Source organism: Furipterus horrens, unplaced genomic scaffold (genome assembly GCF_987537825.1).
Source record: "Furipterus horrens unplaced genomic scaffold, mFurHor1.1.pri manual_scaffold_1, whole genome shotgun sequence".
NCBI classification, from domain to species: Eukaryota; Metazoa; Chordata; class Mammalia; order Chiroptera; family Furipteridae; genus Furipterus; species Furipterus horrens.
The window spans coordinates 203,766,773-203,787,047 of NW_028327171.1; the positions used below are offsets into that span (position 1 = coordinate 203,766,773).

Consider the following 20,275-nt stretch of genomic DNA (forward strand, 5'->3'; position numbering starts at 1 on the left):
TCACTTCCCTCCTTTTAGGGACAAGTACCAGGACTGAGAGAATGGCAATGGTGACCGGCACTCATGGGGACCCTTTCAGAAGACTGACGTAGGGAGGAGAGGAGAGACACGTGGTGGGACTCTTGTCCTTCCCTCCCCACCTGCATCACACTCCAACCAAGTGACAGTCAAAACTGGCAAGAGTATCAAATGTGGCGGCATCCCAGCCTCTTTGTGCCACCTGGTGGTAATAAGGAAGAAAAACAAGAGCAAGTGGCCGTGATGAGAATGGGAAGGAAACGAACAGCACCAATTGCTGTTACCCGCCCCTGGTGGAGTCCCTGTTTGAACAACTAGTCATCCTCATCTCAGCCATTCTGCCCTAGTGCCCTTGACCCTGCCTCCGCCACTTCTGCCCTGAGTCTTTTCCTCCTCCCACGCTGAGCAGCGTTTCCCCTCCAGGGTGCTGGGCTGGGCCTGAGTCACCTCCCAGGCAGCAAAGGGCTGAGAAGGCTGCCAGGGACTGGCACAAGTGGCAGGCTCAGGCTGCAGTGCCCACTCTCTGTGCCCCAACCAGCCAGGCCTTTCTGGTGAGTAGAGAGAGACTCCTGGGTCTGGGGGAGGCTGGAGAAGGGGAATGATGCCAGGAGAGAGGAGCAGAGGAATTTTGATGCATATGAGGGACAGGACAAGATGCATATACGTGTTCATGGATTTCATAAACCGTCTGGGTTGCGAGGGACTTCAGAGACCCTAAGTTCAAATGCTTGGTCTACATATGGGAGAACTGAAGCCCAAGAAAGGTGAATGATGTGCCCAAGGTCACCCGGTGAGTTACAGGGGCAGGATGGAGACCCAGATCCCTTGACTCCCAGCTCAGTGTTCCCTGAACACTGTCCACCACCCACTCTTCCTCCTTACTTTCGTTTTTCTGCTCCTGCCCCCCCTCTTCTGTCTGTGCCCCATTGTTTCTTCACTCCCACCTACCCCCAAGTTCCAGCAACCACAGCCTGGGAGGCAGGGACTGATTTCCTACCCCAAGTCCAGTCAGTCTTCACTCCAGGCTCTCAGGAAAAAACCCACTGGCCCTCAGGGGCCACAATATTCCTCTCTGAGCCCCAGGACCCACTGGGGGAAGGGACAAGCTAAGATTCACCTGGGAGAGAGCTGCAGGGTTAAAACCAGGTGCCCTGCTCCCCACACCCCAGTCCCAGCCCCAGGGCTTCGCCTTACTTCTGCCTCCCTCTCCTCAAAGAATGCACATTTTCCACTCAGCTGAGAACCAGGAAAGGATGAGAATGTGTCTCAAGGAGGATGACTGCTCTGGCAAAGCTCCCCATGGGGAAGTGAAGTGACATTCCCTCAGCCCAGCATGCTCATGGCATGAGCACAAACAAGGTCACTCACATCAATCAGGGCTGAGAGTTCAAATTCTAGTTTCACAACTCAGAGCTTTGTGACGTTGGGTAAAAGAGTTACCCTCTCTGATCCCGCCCCCTTCTTCACCCTGTATAAAATGGAGTTGATAACCTCCTAGGGTCATTGTGGGAACTGAATGAGACAGAGATATCAGGCACCCAGGAACTGCTCCATAAGTGGGGCCACGCCCTCATCTTCCCACACTGGCCTACAAGAAAGAACTGGGGGGGTGGGGGTCCTGCCAGTTAACTCACTGTGACCATAGAGACATCACATTCCCTCTCTAGGCTCTGGTTCTTCCTTTGTGTAAGGAGAGGACTGGACAGCTGAACCCAGAGGCTGCTTCCTGGGCTGAACTTCCAGAGCCACAAGGAATCATATTATTTTCAAATGTTCATGGCAGAAGAGGGGGCTGCCCTCAAGGTCATCGGGGACCTGAAAGGTGAGTATGTCCGGAGAGACTTTCTGGAACGGAACTGACCTGGGGAAGAAGTGAGTGGTCTTAGGAGACTCTCCCTCAGAGGCCTCACTCCCTGATGTCTGATGTCCATCATCTTCCTCACAGCTGCTGTCTCTGCCATCCTCCAGGGCTATGGGGGCAGGCATCGGGTGACAGACGCCAGCGCTGAGCTGCACAGACTCTGCGGCTGCCTGGAGCAGCTGCTGCAGGTGGGGCTCTGCCCCCTCCTCCCCATCCCTCCCCTCTTCTCCCCCCTTTCTCTCCAGGCCCTGATAACCAAGAGGGCTTTCCCAGATACTTAGGGAAGAACCACCACCCGGAATTCCTTTACTACCATGAACCACTTCCTCCCCCTCAGTCAGCAAGGCTTCCCTGATGTCTAACCTCACTCATGAGGCTGGCATTGCAGCCTAGAAGGTGCAGTGAGCAGCGCTCGGGCAGGGTGGGGAGGGGCCGGGGGCAGCCACCCTGCTCAGAAGCACAAATGTCCTAGGGCTGGCCCTCCTTGCTGCTGGTTAGAGCCCCAGTCATCATATGTGCCAGGCTAAGTCTTTACATGCCCCCTCCCCCGTACTCAATTCTCATTCTAACGCCCAGAAGTGATTCATGACCTGCCCATCCCCCACTTATACACCCACTCCCTTCCTACTTCTCCTTATGTGTACATGTGTGTGGTGTGAGTGTGCATGTGTGTGTGTCTGTGGTGTGGGTGGGGTGTTGGGTGTGTGTGTGAGGTTTGTGTATGTGTGGCAGGAGTTTGTGGTGTGCATATGTGACTCTCCTGCCAGTCTGTTCTCCAGTCACACTGGCCTTCTTGATCCTCTAAAGCACACCGGGAATGCACCCACCTCAGGGCCTTTGCACTTACTATTCCCTCTGTCTGGAAGGCTCTTCCCCCAGAAATTTAGATGGCACTTTCTCATTTCCTTCAGATTTCAACCTGAATAGTACCTCCTCATTAAGGAATTCTCTAGCCACTCTACTCTAAATTCTTAACACACACACATCATGCACACCACACACACACCATCACATACACACCACATACACACATGCATACGCACACCAGAAAGCTTCTATTCCTTTTTCCTGCTTTATTTATTTCTCCTTAGCAGCCAGCACTATCTAATACAGTATGTATTTTTACTTATTCAGTTTGTTCATTGTTGTATCCCCTGGACTTAGAACAGGCCTGGCACATAGTAAGTGCTCAGTAAGTATTTCTGGAATGAATGAGGACACTGAAGGCTCAGAGAGGTCAAGCAGCTTGCTCCTGGTCACACAGCCAGTAAGGACAGGGCCAGGACCTGAAGCCAGATCTGTCTGAATAAGCCCTTTCTCCTCTACCACACATCTGCTCAGCATGCTGGAAACATAGGGTGAGTTCTGGGAGGAAACCTGTCTATGATTCCTGTCCCTCATCTTGCTCCCAGTTTGACCAGAAACAGCGGAAGAGCTTCCTGAGGCCTCAGAAGGATTACTGGGACTTTGTTTGTACTGCCCTGTGGCGGCAGCGGGGAAACACGGAGCCGGCCCGCTTTGTTCACTCACAGGACAAGGTAGCCAGTGCCAAGTGGCAGGTAGACTGGCCCCAGCATGTTGGGGTCCTGCCACCAGACCCTTGATGGGGATCACTCAGGGGCCAGGGAACACAGGCCTTCCCAAGACCCTTTTCTCACCCATCCCAGCTCCACTGACCATAGATGCCCTCACCTGGTCCTCCACTCTCATTAGTGCTGTCCTCAACACCCCTCCAGCCATGCCCTTCCCTCCCAGAGCCTCAAGTCCCATCAACCACCTTTTCCCTCTCTGGGCTGGCTGAGCTCCCCCTATCCTCACACCACCCCCACTTTGTCCCCTGTGCACTCTGCAGTTGAAGACCCCTCTGGGGAAAGGCCGTGCCTTCATCCGCTTCTGCCTGGCCCACGGACAGCTGGCCGAGTGCCTGCAGCTCTGCCTCCTGAGCCCAGAGCTCACCAGGTGGGGCCACTGGGACTTGCTGCTACTCCTACCACCTGAGCCCACTGCCCCTCCCAAGTGAAAGGTGGTTTAAAATCAAGGAGGACTAAAATGAGAGAGATGAGGGGAAAGTCAAGGGAGAAAGCAAAGGGGAGGTTAGAACCCCAGTCCTGGTATCATCATGATACTTAGGCCTCTCGCTCTCCAAGGGCCACGACCCTGCTTGGGGGATTGTCCCATTATGGTGAGCAGCAGGGAGATCAGAGGTGGCAATAGCTCCGGGGTCAAAGGCCAAGGGTGCTGATCACTGTGGACACAGGGAATGGTATGGCCCCCGGAGCCCTCTGGTGTGCCCTGAACTCCAGGAGGACATCCTGGACTCTCTCTACACTCTCAATGGGGTGGCCTTCGACTTGGACCTGCAACAGCCCGACCTGGATGGAGCATGGCCCATGTTCTCAGAGTGAGTGCGTACCCATGAAGGGAAGCCTCTTTTTATACCTGCTGCCAGTGCTGCCGCCCATCCCAAGCTAGCCCCTAGCCCTCGGTCTCTTATGCCACCCATTTCTCCCTCTTTTCATGCTCCCTGAGCCCCTAAATCTCCACTTCCCTAGCCTGCTGTTTTCCCAGCATTATCTCTTGATGTCCCACGATGATGCGAAGAACACACACTCTAAAGAGTTGTTGAATGGCTGGGGTAGAGTGTTAGAAGGATGGATGGATAGGGGGAGGATACATGGAGGGTGGGATGCGGGGATGGATGGAGAGGGGGATGCATGCGTGAGGGTGGGAGGGCAGAAAGGTGGTCACGGCGGCAGAATGAATGGGCGGTTGGAAAGTCAGGATATCCTGCATCCAAGAACCAAGACCGTATCTGGAGAGAGGCCCAGGGTTCCCCTGCCCCTTTCACTTTCAGGTCCCGCTGCTCCAATTCCAGCCGGACCCAAGGAAGAAGACGCAGAAAAAACAAAGACTCCCCAAAGGAGGTGCTGCTCTGCCTGACCTTCACTCTGAGTAGTCTCTTCTCCATCTCGGATGGGAGCCCCAGGTTGAGCAGTAACTGAGCCCTGCACCAACTGGGCAGGCACAGAGAGAGGCCAATGTGTGGACCTGGGGACAGGGGGCCCTCAGAAGCGAAGGCTCATATTCCTAAGGTGGTGGGGATATCAGGAAGAAGAAGGGACCGCTGACACCATCTGCAGGAGTCAGTGGGGACCGTGGGAGGAGGAGGTGCTGGAGAGGGTGACCAGAAGCTTGTAGGAAGCAGACCAGGGAAATAACCTCTTCTGGACAATTTGCAAATGTCTCAGTTCAGTTCAGGGAGAGATTGAAGAGCCAGATCACCTGGTTCAAATCCCAGCTCCACCCCTTACTAACCATGGTCCTCGGGTAAGTTATTCATCATGCCTCGCAGTTATGAGGACGCATGGAGACAGACCAAGGTAGCTGCCAGTTATCATCAGTCCGTGAGCTCACTTTACCCCACCCCCACCAGCTTCCGGGTGCTCGGTGCAGCTACTATGAGGACTGAGTCTCTGACCTGAAGGAGTTCCAGGGCTGTTCAAGGAGACAGACCCTAAAGGAACACATTTCACCATGACATGTGGAGCGTAGTGATGCAGACATGCACAGGGGAACGTGGGGCCCAGAGAAAGCTTCTTGAAAGAGTGACTATTAGCAGCGTGTCGGTCAGTCTAGGCTTTCATCAGAACCTTACAAGGCAGGTATTATTATCCCCATTTTGCAGTTGAGAAAATACAGAGAAGTCAAGTTCACAGGGAAGGTTCACAGGGAAGGATCAGAGGAGAGTGATGGGAAGAACTTAGGGGAAACCATGTCCATGCAGAAGATAGAAGTGAAGGAGGGAGAAGGGCACAGGCTAGAGGTGAGGGAGGAAAGGGCATTGAGAAGCGCTGCTCCTCCCTGACCAGATCAAAGCTGGAGCCTCAGATTACATCACCCAGTAGTAACATTCAGATTCCTGGGCCCTCCCCAGATCTGCTGAATCAGCATGTCCAGTGGGAGGGCCTGGGAATTTGCATATTTAGCAAGCCTGTTGCATTAAGGCTATGGCCTTTCCCATGCACCGGCTTGGTGAATTGATGCCGAGAGGTAGGATAATTGGTTTGGGGGTTTCTCTGCAGATCTCAGCTGTAAATGGCAACCCCAAAGGAGTCCAGCCAGAGGAACCACACACCAGCCAAGCCAGCTGTCTGCGAGAGGCACCAGGAGGAGACCAGTTGGCTGCACTCCTCACACCCCCGCGACACAGGCATCTTACTCCCTTTTTGGAAGAGAAGAAAGAAGATCCCAGGAGCCTCAGGGCCCCCCACAGCATGAGGGAACCAGAGGGGGTGGAGCTGCAGCAAGACCAGGAGATGGGAGCCCCAAGGACAAGCATCTGCCTAGAGAACTCAACACTCAGCATCCAGGGGCGGGGGGAGGGGGCCAAACGGGCTCTGAAGGAGGTAGTAGTGGTAGAGGGCCAGGGCAGAGGGGTTCTGCTGAGTGCAGAGGGTCCGAGTACAACAGAGCGGACTCGTGAAGGGGAAGCAGAGTGGGGTCATGTCCAGAGGCCGCTGATCTCCAGCTCCAGAGGGACAAATGAAGACACAGTGTCAAGGAACAGACAAGAGTGCAAGGAGCCTAACATTCTGGGAGAGCGCAGCATCCTTCAGAGCCTGGGAACAAGGGAAGGCTCCGCTGTCACAGAGAAGCCACAAGAGCAAACAGGAATGACCAGTGTGACCAGGATGGAGGAGCAAGCAGACGTGGCCTTGCAGGATGTGGTCAAGGTGAGAGCAGCTGAGCTTTGTGCCTGTCTGTTCTCCCCAGTCTGAACTGGCCCACAGTTGGAGGTCTTCAGTGGTAGCCTGGGGACCATTCCCACCCACAGATCAATATTTATTGGCCCACACAAGATTATTATTATTTGAGGATGCCTTTTGAAAGCCATGCGTTCTTCAGTTCACCACAGTCCCCACCTCTACCTATTGCCTCACACCAGGCCCACTTTATTCACCGATACTACTTGCCTAGTCCTTATATCCATTTGCATTTGAGACCCCTTTCCAACAGTTCTTCAGGGCAGTTACCAGTTCTCAGTTTCATGGCCCTCATTATGGACAAGTTTCCAGCCAATATGTAAATTCTACTGTTGCAGATCTCACCTATTTGCTCTTGCTTTTGGTGCATCTCCTAGAGGTCCCCCCAAGTTGTTTTTAAGCCTTCCTTCAGCCTGCTCCCCAGCCAGAGTTTTCCAAGACCTTGACCTTTGTAAGGTCTACCCCTCAGTGAATGAAGACATGGTACCTCCAGGCTCTCCCAGGGGCAGAGCCAGGCATCAGAGCTCCCAGCGCTGGCCCCAGTTCTGCCCTCCACCCAAGGGTGTCTCACATGGCCTGAGGTCTCTTGGGGGTGTTTATCAAGTCATTCCCTGGGCTGGGGTCTCTGCCCTCCTTCTTCATCCTCTCTTTCCCTTCCTTCTCCCCTCCTCTCCCCAGAGCCTCAGACACAGGGTCCAGAAGACTGAGGAGCAGGCCCAGCACCAGGAGCAGCTGCGGAAAGAGCAGGAGAGGGAGCTGAAGGCACTGCAGGAGCAGCTCATCAGGTAACCTTGGCAACCACCAGCACCCATGGGCACGAGAGCCAGGAGGCTGGAGGGGTAGGCAGTGCTCCCTGGCTCCTACTGCCATTCAGTGAGCAAGCATCTTCTGAGCTCCTCCTGTGCACCGAGCCCAGTACAGGGCACAATTTGGGAATCTGAGGCATACAGGCCACAGTTCCTGCTCTCAAGGGCTCCCACGTTCCCCTCCCATCCCTTCCCCTCCCCCTCGCTCACCCCCTCCGTCAGTGGCCTTCCTGTGTAGAAGAAACAGAAGAGACCTGTACCCACCCCTTCTCCCTCCCTTTCCCTCCATACTCACCTTGGCCCCTTTCTGCTGCCTCTCCTGGGCCACTCCTCTCTCTTTGCAATCCACTCTGAGTGCTTGCCCCACCACACTCCCTCTGTTCCTCTGTTCCTGGTTGTTCAAACCCTCTTTCACCCTCTGGATAATCATAATCATAACTATATTTACCACATCCCTGCCATTGTTCTAGGTGCTTCATCACAGCAGCCTTATGAGATAGGTTCTCTAAGAACCCCCATTTTATATTTATAAGTGAGGAAACTAAGGCCCAAAGAAACTGCCCAGTTGTCCCTCCTACTTCATTAGCAGCTACCTGGGGTGCTGGGCCAGCTCCATGGTCTTCCAGAGCCTATGCCTGAGGCTCTGCAGAGGGAAGGAGAGGAGGAAGGGACAGGAAATATGAAGGAGGGCAGAGATCCCAGTCTGGGGACTGGCCTGGCAAACATCCCCCTGAGAAGAAGAGCTGAGGTCCAGCCCTGGCAGCTGACTCCAGAACCAGTGGGCCGAAACTCTCCTCCTCAGTCAACATTTCGAGTGTCTGTATTTCAGTCTGTCTGTCTCTCCCCTCAGCATCTCTCAGTCGGCATCTTCATTTCCCATCGTCTCATTAACCCTTAGAGCACACTGTTTGGTCTACGTTTCCTCCTCAGTCTCTTGGTGCCTCAGTTCCTCTTTCACAATTTATTTTTAAAATATCTCTGCCACGCCAAGGTCTTCCTTTGTCTGACTCAGTCTTTCTGTGTCTCCATCCCTTGGAGCCTGTGCACTTCAGCCTGCCTGTCTGCCTCTATCTCTCCCACATGGCTGAGCCCTGCCCCAGGGTCTGGGGGCACCAGCCCAGCCCCCAGAGGAGCCTGAGTAGCGGCGATTCAGGCTGAATCATAGGACAGTCTACTGATGGTCTGCTTAACACACCAAGAGAGGTCAGGCATCCAGAAACTAACATAAAAATGCCCCCAGGGATTCTTCCCTCCAGGCACTCAGCTGAGCCCGGCATCAGTGTGGTCATAACTAGCACTTATTGAGCATTTACTACGTCCCTGTAACTGTTCTAGATGCTTCCTTATAACAGCCTTATGAAATAGGTTCTCTAAGAGCCCTCCTGTTGTAGGTGAGGAAACTGAGGCAAGTGTTACTCCTTCTCTGAAGCTCCATTTTCTTTCCTGTAATATGATGATCATAGTACCTGTCCCATAAATTTGCAAAAATGAAATGAAACAGGCTATTAAAGCACTAAGCTCAATGTCTGACTCTAGACTTTGATTCTTTCCATGTCCCCTCCTGAACTAGAGTGTCTGTTATCCTCTGCTTTAAATGCTTCAGGGTCTTCCCATTGCACTGAGATGAAAGTCCACTTCTCTTGGGGCCACCAAGGGGACAGGACAGGCCTTGCCTACCTCCCACCTCATCTCCCGGCTCTCCTACCCCTGCCATTCATGGTATTCCAGCTTCCCCAGCCTTCTTTCAGTTCCTCAAACAAGCCAAGTTCTTTCCAGCTTGGAGACCTTAGCATGTGCCCTTCTCTAGCTGTACCTGCTTCAATGGCACCTTGTTTAAGAATCCGTCCCTGAGCGCCCTCTCAAGTCGCTGTCTCAGGGCCTCCTTTATCTCTATTGTATATTTAGCTTAATTATTTTCCTGGTCTATCATTTGTTTTGACCACTGCCCTGAACACCCTGTAAGTTCCACCGGGAGCCATAGGCATTGCTCTATTGCTGGTACACAGTAGGTGTTTAATATTATTCCCTCCCACCTCAAAGACACATATTAACCACAGTGGTCACATTAAGGCCTGCACTGGCCACAACGGAGGCCCTGGGGTCACTGGGCAAGTAAATTATTTTAGGAAAATGAAATCAGCAGCTAAGAAATGAGGCAGCTGAAGACTAGAATGGTCATTGGAAGTCCAAACATGGCCCTGATCCAGCAGCTGAGCACAAAAACACTCTTTCTTATGGCCGCAGGGACTGGCTTTTTTGGAGTTCAAGTGGCTTTCTGTTGTTGGCTTGACGTCATGGCCCACCCAGCTTTCTTCCCCACAGCAGGCTACATGGCAGCGTTTAAAAAATTAATAATGCAATTCATTGTCAAGCCTCTTGCAAGCTTCTTCTTCTCCCCAAACACACTCTGGTCCAGGGTCGTGGGCACATACATGCACACACATCAGAGGTCATGGGACATGCACCGCCGTCATGACACCCTCCTTTCTAACTGATGGAGTAAGAGGCTGAGACCTTTTTCTTTACAGTCCAGTAGATTTCTTGGAATTTTCTAGGAAGCCACCAAAGACAAAAAGAAGAGGCAAGAATAGAGCTGAAGAGGTTCCAAGCCCAAAAGGTGAAATATGCCATATGCTTAATATTCCTTTTTTTAATTGAAAAGACAATGTAACACAATTTTTCAAAATATTTTAAAGCCAAAAAATCACTCCAGATCCTACACGACTTACCCCACCCCCCATCCCCAAACAACCACAATTATTTTTAGCTGGGCGCTCCCATCCAGCCTGGGTTCTCAAACACCCACCTTCTCCCAGAGAGCTGCCGTGACTGTGAACATACCTTTCAAGAAGTTTACGTTTTAAAGTAGAAATATTTCTAAAAAGACAACAAATGGAAATGTTGGCTCATCTCTAAAGGAATACACAGGCCTAGGTCCTGTATTCATTTCTCTGAACCGTTGGTGAAGAGTCAGCCTATAGGTAGGTGTCAGTCGGCACAGTGCTCAGTTCGGTATGTGGTATGGCATTTGTAGGATGTGCATGTGTTGTGTTGAGAGTGTGTTGGTGTATGTGGTGTTTTTTAAGTGTCTGTGGTATAGAGTATGTGTGGTGTGTCATGAGTGTGTGTGGTGTGTAACGTGCATGTGGTGGGGTATGAGGGTGTGTGGTGTGTATATTAAGTGTATGTGGTGGATGGTATACTCATGTGTGTTGCGTGGTATGTAGTATGTGGTAAGTGTTGTGCACCTGTGGTGTGTGTGTGGTATGTGCTGTATGTGCAGTGTGTATTGGGTGTGTGTGGTGTGTTGTGAATGTGTATGTGGCATGTGGTGTGTGTGATGTGCTATGAATGTGTATATGCTGTGTTGTAAGTGTATTCGGTGTATGGTGAGTATGTATGTGTGAGGAGTATACGTATACTGTGGTGTGTGTGTGGGTGTGGACATCAGCTACAGAGGGTACCACCAGCCCTCCTCAGGGGCTCTCCCTCAGCAGAGGCCCAGCCTAGCTCAGTCAAAAGCTGAGCTTTCCTCCTCAGAATGGAGTCTGCCTCTTTCGCCCAGGTGTCAGGAAGAGAGGGCCCAGCTGCAGGCAGAGCTGGAGCAGAAGCAACAGGAGGCTGAAAGGAGGGACACCGTGTATGAAGAGGAGCTCAGAGGGCAGCGAGACCTGGTCCATGCCATGAAGAGGCGTGTGCTGGAACTGATTCAGTAAGTGGGGGGCCAAGGGCTGAGGTGCAGAAGGGGAAATGGTATGGGGAGTAGAGGCTGGGGCATGAAAATTCTGCTCTGCTAACTACTATCAACCAGGATTCTGGATCTTTTATATACACTAACTCATTTCCCTTTTTTTAGCCACCCACTGCTGTTATTCCCAGTTTACACACTGAGGATCAGAGAGGTTCACTTGGCCACCAAGGACACAGCATAAAAATTGCATAGAGCCCTCTGACCCTAAGGCATGCCCCCACCCTAACCCAATCCCAGATACATACACACCTACTGAAGTCAGGAGAAGGGAAAGGAACCCATGGATTGAGAAAGGATTGGAAGAAAGGACAGGGTAACCAAGAGATAACCGCATGTCCTACACCTGCCTGCCTACAGGACTTCCTCAGATTGCTGGGCCTGTGGGCTTGTCCTCAGTCAGCTGTCCGAGGTTCCAGAGGCTGAGCTCACCAGGATCAATTCCAAACTCCAAAGCCCACTGAGGAATGGAGGACATATGTAAAACCTGGTTTCTGCTCTTCAGTCTAGTGGGGAGATAATTCACAGATATGTTATCCTTTACCCAGTTCAGGAAATAAAAGACCATTGCCCTCAGGTTCCATTAGAATTGGCAGGATCATCTAAGACTAAATCCTCTAGCACAAAACCCAAGTGATATTAAAGATGAGAAAAGGGAGAGACCAACCTGAAAAGAACAAACAAAAAACTTAAGGAGTGATCTCCTCCAAGGCACTGTCAAGTGGGAGGAAGAGAGATATTAAAAATTAGTTATGTATCTCACAAAAGAATTTAAGGTTGATAACAAAAAAGATAGATAAATGGATATAGATATATGATTGTTAAAGAAAAATAGAAGATTTCATAGTAGACAAAAAATATATACTCCCAAAGGGTTAGAATTAGGGTTAGGGTTAAAACTTAGCTCTGAGCATCTTGGCAGCAAAATCAAAAAGGGAAGCAGAGCAAGTTACCTGAAGTTCACTGTCCATTCAAAGGAAATATACCAGGTCATGAGTAGAGAGACAAATGTTTTTCCTAGTGCTAAAGAAATTCATCCCAAGGTCCCAAATTACATAATATAATGTCCCTTGAGAAAGCATTTTGAAGATATGACCCTAAGCAAAAAGCAAAAAAAAGAAAAAGAAGGCCCTGGAGGTTGACTTCTGCATCAAGATGCTAGACTGATCACACAGTATCTATTCTCCATCCGCAGATCTCACTAAAATGACTGTAAAAGAATAAATCTTACAACAGAGAGGAAGGTGGAGGAGCCAACCATAGATGAGAGATTTCAGCTAATTTCCAGAAGCCAGGAAATGGATGGAGAAGTGGATACCAGATTGCAGCCCAAGTTAGAACGTCAGGGCCCAGATACACCAGGAACACATATACGGCAGAAGTGAGATGCAAGGCAGAAACCAGGAAAATTACTCGTAAGAGTCACTAGAAAGAGCAATGTGCACCCCTTGCTTTCTGCCTGCTTCCTCAACGGCAGAACATTCAACAGTTGAGGGGCTTATCTCCCAAGCAAATAATTAAAAGGTCCTTATATGGAAAAAGATAGATGCCCCAAATAAGAAAGCAACGTGCTCTGGCATTTGAGTCTGGTGTGGCAGATAGCTCCCAGCCCAATCCCTCCTAAAGGGAAGCCACGAGTCAACAGCCACTGTCCACTACTTGGAGCTCCAGCACATTGATTGCCTCCTCTTAAGCATGAAATGGCAACCAAATTTTTGTAGGTGTTTGAGGACAGTCTAGAATATAAAGGGGAGACAAACAAAGAAAGATCCATCTCCCAAGAAAGAAGATGCTGTGGAAAGGGACCACCAAAAGAAAATAAGTGTTCTCAGAAATTAAAATTTTCTAAATTCACTAGGGTTGGAAGAGAAAGATGAGGCAGTCTCTCAGAAAGTAGAATAAAAAACACAAGGGATGGAAGACATGAGTGAAATAATTAAGAGACATAAGAATCAATCCAAGAGTTTCAATATCTTCTCCAATGACAGGATTTCCAAAGAGAGAGAGAGAGAGAATAAAATGGAAAAGATAGATACAAATATGAGAGACATTCCCAGCTCTAAGGGACACATTCAATTTAAAGATTTTACTGAGGGACCGGCACAATAAATGAAAGGAGGGAAACCCACATCTAGGTACATCATTGTGAAATTTCAGAATAACAAAGATAAGAAGAATATCTTAAAAGACAGATCACTTATAAAAAAAGTAGAAAACAACAAGTGTTAAGAATCAATGGTGTAATATGTTCAAATTCTGAGAAAAACTGAGTTTTGCCTTAGAATTCTGTGTCCAGCCAAACTATGAAGCAAGTAGTCAAGGTGATAAAGGAAAAGATATTTTTCAGACAGATCACAGAAAATTCACCTCCCACATAGCCTTTCTTAAGAAGCTAATTAAGGATGTGTCCCAGAAAAACAAGGAAGTAAACCAAGAAAGGAGAACATGTGGAATACAGGAGACAGTAGCTCTAGCCCAGGAAAGAACAAAAAGGAATTCCCAAGATGACAAGCAGCAAGGCCAGGAAGCAGTCAGTCCAGGTGGGGGCAGAAGTATTGTGGGCCTAGGAGGAAAGTCTCTGGAGAGGAAGAGAATCAATAAAATACCTGATATGATGAAGAATTGGGATGGGTGGAAATAATTAGGCTATGTTAAAAGCAACTCATGCAAGGAGCAAAGAAAGGCGATTAAGACACACAACGCAGAATGCAGATGATGTATCATAGAATTGTACACTTGAAACCTGTATAATTGTATTAACCAATGCCATCCCAATAAACTTAATTAAAAAGATAAAATACTGGAAAAGGCAATTAGAAAGTCCTAGAAAAACAAAAAATTCCAAGGATGGAACTGTTATAGAACTCAGTTCTCTCTGCTTGAAGCAACATGCTTACATATTGTCTAATAATGTAAATACTAGTCACTGATTTTTTTCAATGTTAGACTCAATCTAAAGCCAAAGCACAGAAAGCAATTATAATTATACAACAAACATAAACATTATCACCTAAACAATAATAAGTATAGAACAGAATCCAATAGAACTTTCTATGAAGATGGAAATGTTCTATATTTGTCCTGTCTGGTATGGTAGCTACTAGTCACATATAGTGGTTGAGTACTTCGCATGTGATTGGTGTGAATGAGGAACTAAAGTTTTCATTTTATTTAACTTTAATTAAGTTACATATAAATTTACATAGTGACAGGTGGACATTGCAGGAATAGATGACAAGCTAGGAGGTAGAAGAAAAAAAGGGATGCTGGCATCATTGTCTTACAGAATAGCAGTCAGAAGACACTATCTATAGTTAATAGAATGAGTGAAAAATAAATGTATGAGAATATTCTGTAAAAGTCCAGTAGCAACCAATAAAGGAACCAGAAATAGGGATATAACTACATTGGGAGGAAGGAGGAGGACTTAGTGGAAATGGCCATAAATAAGCTACATCCTTTGACATCAAGGTTAGGAGCTCTATAGAAGATGCTCTCTCTTGACAAATCGAGGAGAGATATGAGCATGTTATTTAAATGTGGGAGACAGGCAGGCGTGGTTTGAAAGACTTTGACGACCGCTGTGTGGACACTGCTCAAAAAAACAGGAACTTGGGTCTTAACCAGCAGGTTTCTTATCTTTCATGCTTGCTCTGAATCCCACCCTCCAGGGGATTTTAAAGATAGAGTAGAAATACAAAGTGGCTTTTAAGGAAAAGGGAACCTGCTCTGTTTTTCTCTGAATAGCCTCAAATCCTTGTCTACGGTAAAATGTTAAGAACAGAACAATTAAGTAAGAGGAACTGTTTTTGACCTTGTGTAAAATACCTGGACGTTTCAACCCTGTATTGATCTGCATTTCCCTTTCACTCCCTACCATTTGAGGAAGGGCTGCATGTTTTCCTTATGCATCTCCGCATGTGGAAAATAGATAAAAACCTTGGCTAATAAAGAAACAGGGGCAATTTTCCTCAGAAAAAAACCCCTCCCTTCCTTCCTCAGATGGTGAGTTTCTGAGTAGTTTCTTCATCCATTCCGAGGACCCAGAGTCTCTTACACTAAAATAGGGAAGTACCACCAGGAGAAAAAGCTAAAAGATACAAGAAGTGGTTTGCCACTGAGAATGGGAAAGTGCCCATTACCTTTTGATCTAAAACCTTCTATACTATTCCGATTTTTATATCATGGGTATATGTCATTTTGACAAAATGTTAAAGCAACCCACCTTTCTAACACATTCTTTAAAAAATAAAGTGAAGATAAGTTTTAGAGGGGCATAAACATACATAAGTTCAAGGCAGTTTGTACTGAGTGTCAAATAAAAGATAACAGGCATTCTATGCTATGGGAGCAAGAAAGCCCCAGGGGCTCTACCAGCAGGAGCGCACCTTAGAGGAGGCGGGCTATGAACAGGTTCTTCAACTGTGGGCTAAGGTTACGTTGGGCAAGGGGGACTGGTCACCATCCATCCAGTCTTCCCGGAAAGGCTAGTCTCACTGATCTCTCAGTGAGTGTCTCTCGCTGTCTCTTTATTTTTCTCTCTCTCTTTCATCATCGCTGTCTCTTTATCTTTCCATCTCGCTCTCGATTTGTCTCTGCCTCTCTGTCTGTCCCTGTCCGTCTCTGCATCTTCCTCCCTGTGTCTTTCTCAAATGCATTTACCTCTCTGCTTCTCTGTGTGTCTGTCTCCCTAACTCCCTGACTTCCTTTCTCTCTGAGTGACTGTCTCTCTCTGTCCCTTTCTGTCTCCTTCCCCATTTCTGCCTCTGTTGTTCTGCCCCACTGTTTCTCTGTCTTTCTTTTTGTCTCTGTGGGTGTCTGTACCTCTGTGTGACTCCCTCGATCACTCTCTCTCCCTTATGCTTTGTTTTTGTGTTCCTCTTTCTGTTCATCTCTGTCTCTCCATCTGTGTCATTTCCAACTGTGTCTTCCTATCTGTGTGTTCTCTCTCCTTCCCCACCCCCTCCGTCTGCCCATCAGAGAGAAGGATAACTTGTGGCAGAAGGTCCAGCATCTCTCTTCTGTGGCCCCTGGATGCTGTATCGGCTGCAGTAAGCTCTTTGGCCGGCTGTCTCGGCGGTACCCATGCAGGTAATGGGTAGGATACAGAACCCTTCCTCTGGGACAGACTGCAGCCCCCTGCCCACTCTAGGGAAGGGAGAGACACAGGAACTGGATATTTATGAAAGGCTACTTAAAGCTGGCCACTCATATTACCTAGCACTTAGCAGAGACATGAATGAGAACAATGGGGAAAGGTCAGACAGGAATGGTGTCTGGAAGATGGGACAGTATAAATCTTCCAAGAATAGACTGATTAATGGGCTTCTTGTCTGGGAAGAGATTTCCTATACAGAGAAAGCTGCTGCCCTCACCTCCCTCTGGGAACACAGTGGCAGGACAAGCAACAGGAGCAAGAAAAGTGGGCCATCAGGAGATGGGATTAGAGGACCCTAGAGAAGTGGGGCATTGGGACACCCTTTGGAAAGGGGAGGCCTCCTGGGACAGACCCAGGGATGTTCTGCTGGGAGATGAGAAACAGACAGGTAGGTTCAAAGATGTTCAAACCCTATGACCCCCTCCTCCGTACACACCCATATGCTCCCCGCTCTTTCCACCTTTGCTCCCAGGCTGTGTGGAGGCCTGGTTTGCCATGCCTGCTCCGTGGATTACAAGAAGCAAGAACGCTGCTGCCCACCCTGTGCCCAGAAAGGAGAAGCCCAAGTCATCTGATCGAGATCCACCCAGGACTGCCCAGCCCTCCCCACCTCCCCTCAGCCCTCCCAGGACCTCCAATCTGACCAGCACTACCTTCTAGAACTAGGTGACTTAAGTCAGACAGCACTTGAGGGCCAGGCCATGGTGTGGAGAGTGGAAGGAACCAGGCTGGCAGGCAGGAGACACATTCAAGCTCTCTATCTGCCACCAATGAGCTGGGGGATATTTTCCAAGCCCTCAACTCTCCAGGCTTTTTCTGTAACATGAGGAAGTCAGGCACCACCCTCTCTAATGTCCTTTTCGGCTCAGAAAGTCCTTGACTCTGAAGAAGACCCAGTGGTCCTGACTTTCTCCTCCACACCACCTCTCACCCAGGCCACCCTTCATGACACTGCACTGTCTTGTGGTCCTCAGGAGCTTCCTGTCTGGAGTCTGCTTCAGGATCTGTTTTTGTTCTGTTTTGTTTTTAACCACTTTCCTGAGGTTCTATTAACATATAGTACAGTTCACATAAATTGTATAATTGGATGACTTTTAACTTTAATTTACACCCATGAAACCATCACCATATTCAAAATAATGAACACATTCATCAACCCCAAAGTTTCCCCATGCCCTTGGAAATCCCTCCCTCCCTCTCGCCTTTCCTCATCCCCAAGTAACCACTTACCTGCTTCCTGTCAGTAGAGACCAGTTTGCATTTTCTAGAATTGTGTGTGTGTGTGTGTGTATATATATATATATATATATATGTATGTATGTATATGTATATATACATACACACGCACATACACACATATATATGTTTATATAAATTACATATATAGAATTTTATATGAATGGAATCATACCATCTGCCTTCTTTGACTCAGCATAGAGATTCATCCATGTTGTTGTACATACCCATAGTTCCTTTTTACTGTTGAGTAATGTTCCACTGTATGGATATACCACAATTGGTTCACACATTCACCTGTGTGGTGGCATTTGGGTGGTTTCTAATTTCAAGCTGTCACAAATCAGTTTTCTATAATCATCTGTGTACAAATCTTTGTGTAGACATATGCCTATATTTCTCTTGGGTTAATACCTAAGAATGAAGTGGTCAGGTCCTGTCGCAGGTATATGTTTAAGAAACTGCTGAGTCATTGGATGTTGTACCCTCCTGCCAGCAGCGTGTGAGAGTCCCAGTTGCTTCCCAGAGCATCTGGCTTGGTGGTCAGGAGAGGGCGCAAAGACATGGAACTTGGGCCTCTCCATCCATCCCTTTCAACCACTATGATGAATTGATGGTCTCAAATTGTGAGAAGCTAGTGAGAGGGCCTGAGTCTAGGTGACTCTCTGTGCAGTGTTCACTCAGCTAGACTTTAATAAAGACAGTTGATGAGGATTCACGTCGCTCTGTGGTACCAGTTTATATCCTCTGAGTGCCCAAAAAGTCTTACACAAATTGTATCATTCACTGGGCACCCAACTGTGGTGTTTCTGAAAATACTGTTTCTGAAGAAGCATGGGCCCTACCCTATAACAAGGCAATTTGCTGCCTTACCTAGGTTCTATGGCAGATTCTGTGGCCCCAAGCAGGTGTACATGCTGTTCCGTGCCTCCTGCCTCGCACAACTAACTACCAACACCCCTGCAGTGGTTGGGCAACTCTGTGGCTCTGACCGGAGCCTCTGGACCGCCTCTTGGGGTCAGAGCCACCTAGAGTTGCATCCCATTACCATCTCGTGGAGCAAGAGTTTTGCAACAGCAGTTCCTGCCCTGGAGAGTTGATGAGAACTTCTCCTTAGCAGAATTAGCAACATGGTCAGGGTGGGGGGAGGCTGAGGGGAGGAAATAGAGGGAGCGGGGGTGGAGGGGGTGGCAGAGCTGGGACTCCGAGAGCAATCAGGGCAAAAGAATCACCCTAACCCTAAAGGGCAGCTGTCACTTTCTGGAGGTCAGACTTGCTGATACTTTTATTAGGTCCGGGTTCTTACCATAGCTGAAGACCTCATATTCAGTCAGAGCTCCAGCACGGCATTGAGACCTGCCTGTTAAGCTGATAGGGAAGGGGGGTCCTAACAGAAGCCCACGTTCAAAGAGGAAGCAAGGTGCCCCTGGACAAGAACTCCTCGGAAGGAAGCCAGCAGCCAAGAATGGGGAAGAAGTCCCCCTGGCTGGGAGAGGGGGAAGAACAATGGTGGGAACCAACTTCCAGCTCAACACTACTCCCCAAAGAGTCCCCACCAAGTCCAATGGAGAGCACAGAGCTCCACAGAGACACTGGAAAAGCTGGTTACACCTTGGGGACACTCCGGCAGAAAACGGCCCCAGAATGTGATACTGCAAGGGTGCGAGAGCTTCAGCGGGGACTCCAGGGCCCGTATCTAGCACAGCAACACTCAGAGAAGCATGTGGGAGATGCCCCTAATATACTCCTCTGGGTTCCTGGGGAGCACTTTCCAGAGGGATGAAGCCCTGTGCAAGCACACAGGTCTGAGCCGGTGCAATTTGGCTTTCTGCTATTGACGTGACTTTGTCGTGCTCACAGGCTGGGAAATTTGGGCAGCAATTATTCCTTTAATTAGAGATCACTCAGGTGTTCCAACATACGTCAGTTTCCCCATGTTGTCAACCCATTCATTGCTCAAGAAAATTGTATTATACGCCTAGGATATGCCAAACACTGATTGGCTTGGAGTTACAGAGATTATATATATACCCAATACCTGCTTCCACAAACCTCACAGTGGAAAATAGGAAACAGCCAAACGGATAATTACAAAACGCTGTAACTAGGCACGATAAAGGAAGCCCAGGGGTGCAGAAAGCACCGGGCAGCAGTCCATAGAGGTGACCACTGGGCTGAATTTGAAAGGAAATGGGAGGGTTGGCCAGACTGAGAGGGTGGGAAAGAGCATGCCAAGGGGAAGGAAATGCATGCCAGGCCCTGAAGAGGACCCAGAACAGTTCCTGGGGGAAGTGCACATGGTTCCCTGTGGCTGAAGTTAAGAGTTCAAGGGGGTGTGGCCTGAAATGAAGTGGAGAAGTACTCAGGGGTCAGGCACCAGGTACACAAGTCAGGAGTCTGACATTGAGGGTAATGGGGATCCTTAAGGGGTCGTAAGAGGAAAAGAACATGGTCAAATTTACCCTGTAGGGAGATCACCCTGGCAGCGGAGTGGAGGGAAGATGTGAGGCCGAGAGCACTTAGGGGAACAGTGGTAGTGACAGCAGCAGCAGCCGACACTGCCAAGCACCGTTCTAAGCGCCTTACACATGACAGTAGGTGTCCTCACTGTCCCCATAACATTACAGTTGATGAAACTGAGACCTAATGAGATTCAGTAACTTGCCCAAAGTCTACAACCAGTAA

The 20,275-nt window shown here is 48.9% G+C and overlaps 1 protein-coding gene across 1 annotated transcript; it reads left to right on the top strand.

Annotated features, from left to right (window-relative positions):
- Positions 1-449: 449 nt before the first annotated feature.
- RUFY4 (RUN and FYVE domain containing 4) lies at positions 450-17,622 on the top strand. The gene is made up of 12 exons (XM_090268872.1): positions 450-569; positions 1,686-1,840; positions 1,964-2,067; positions 3,292-3,417; positions 3,732-3,838; positions 4,137-4,280; positions 4,734-4,803; positions 5,962-6,612; positions 7,321-7,427; positions 11,014-11,160; positions 16,177-16,287; positions 16,827-17,622. Exons 2-12 carry the CDS (start codon positions 1,789-1,791, stop codon positions 16,927-16,929), a joined length of 1,722 nt encoding a protein of 573 aa, XP_090124998.1. The 5' UTR covers positions 450-569; positions 1,686-1,788; the 3' UTR covers positions 16,930-17,622.
- Positions 17,623-20,275: the final 2,653 nt, after the last annotated feature.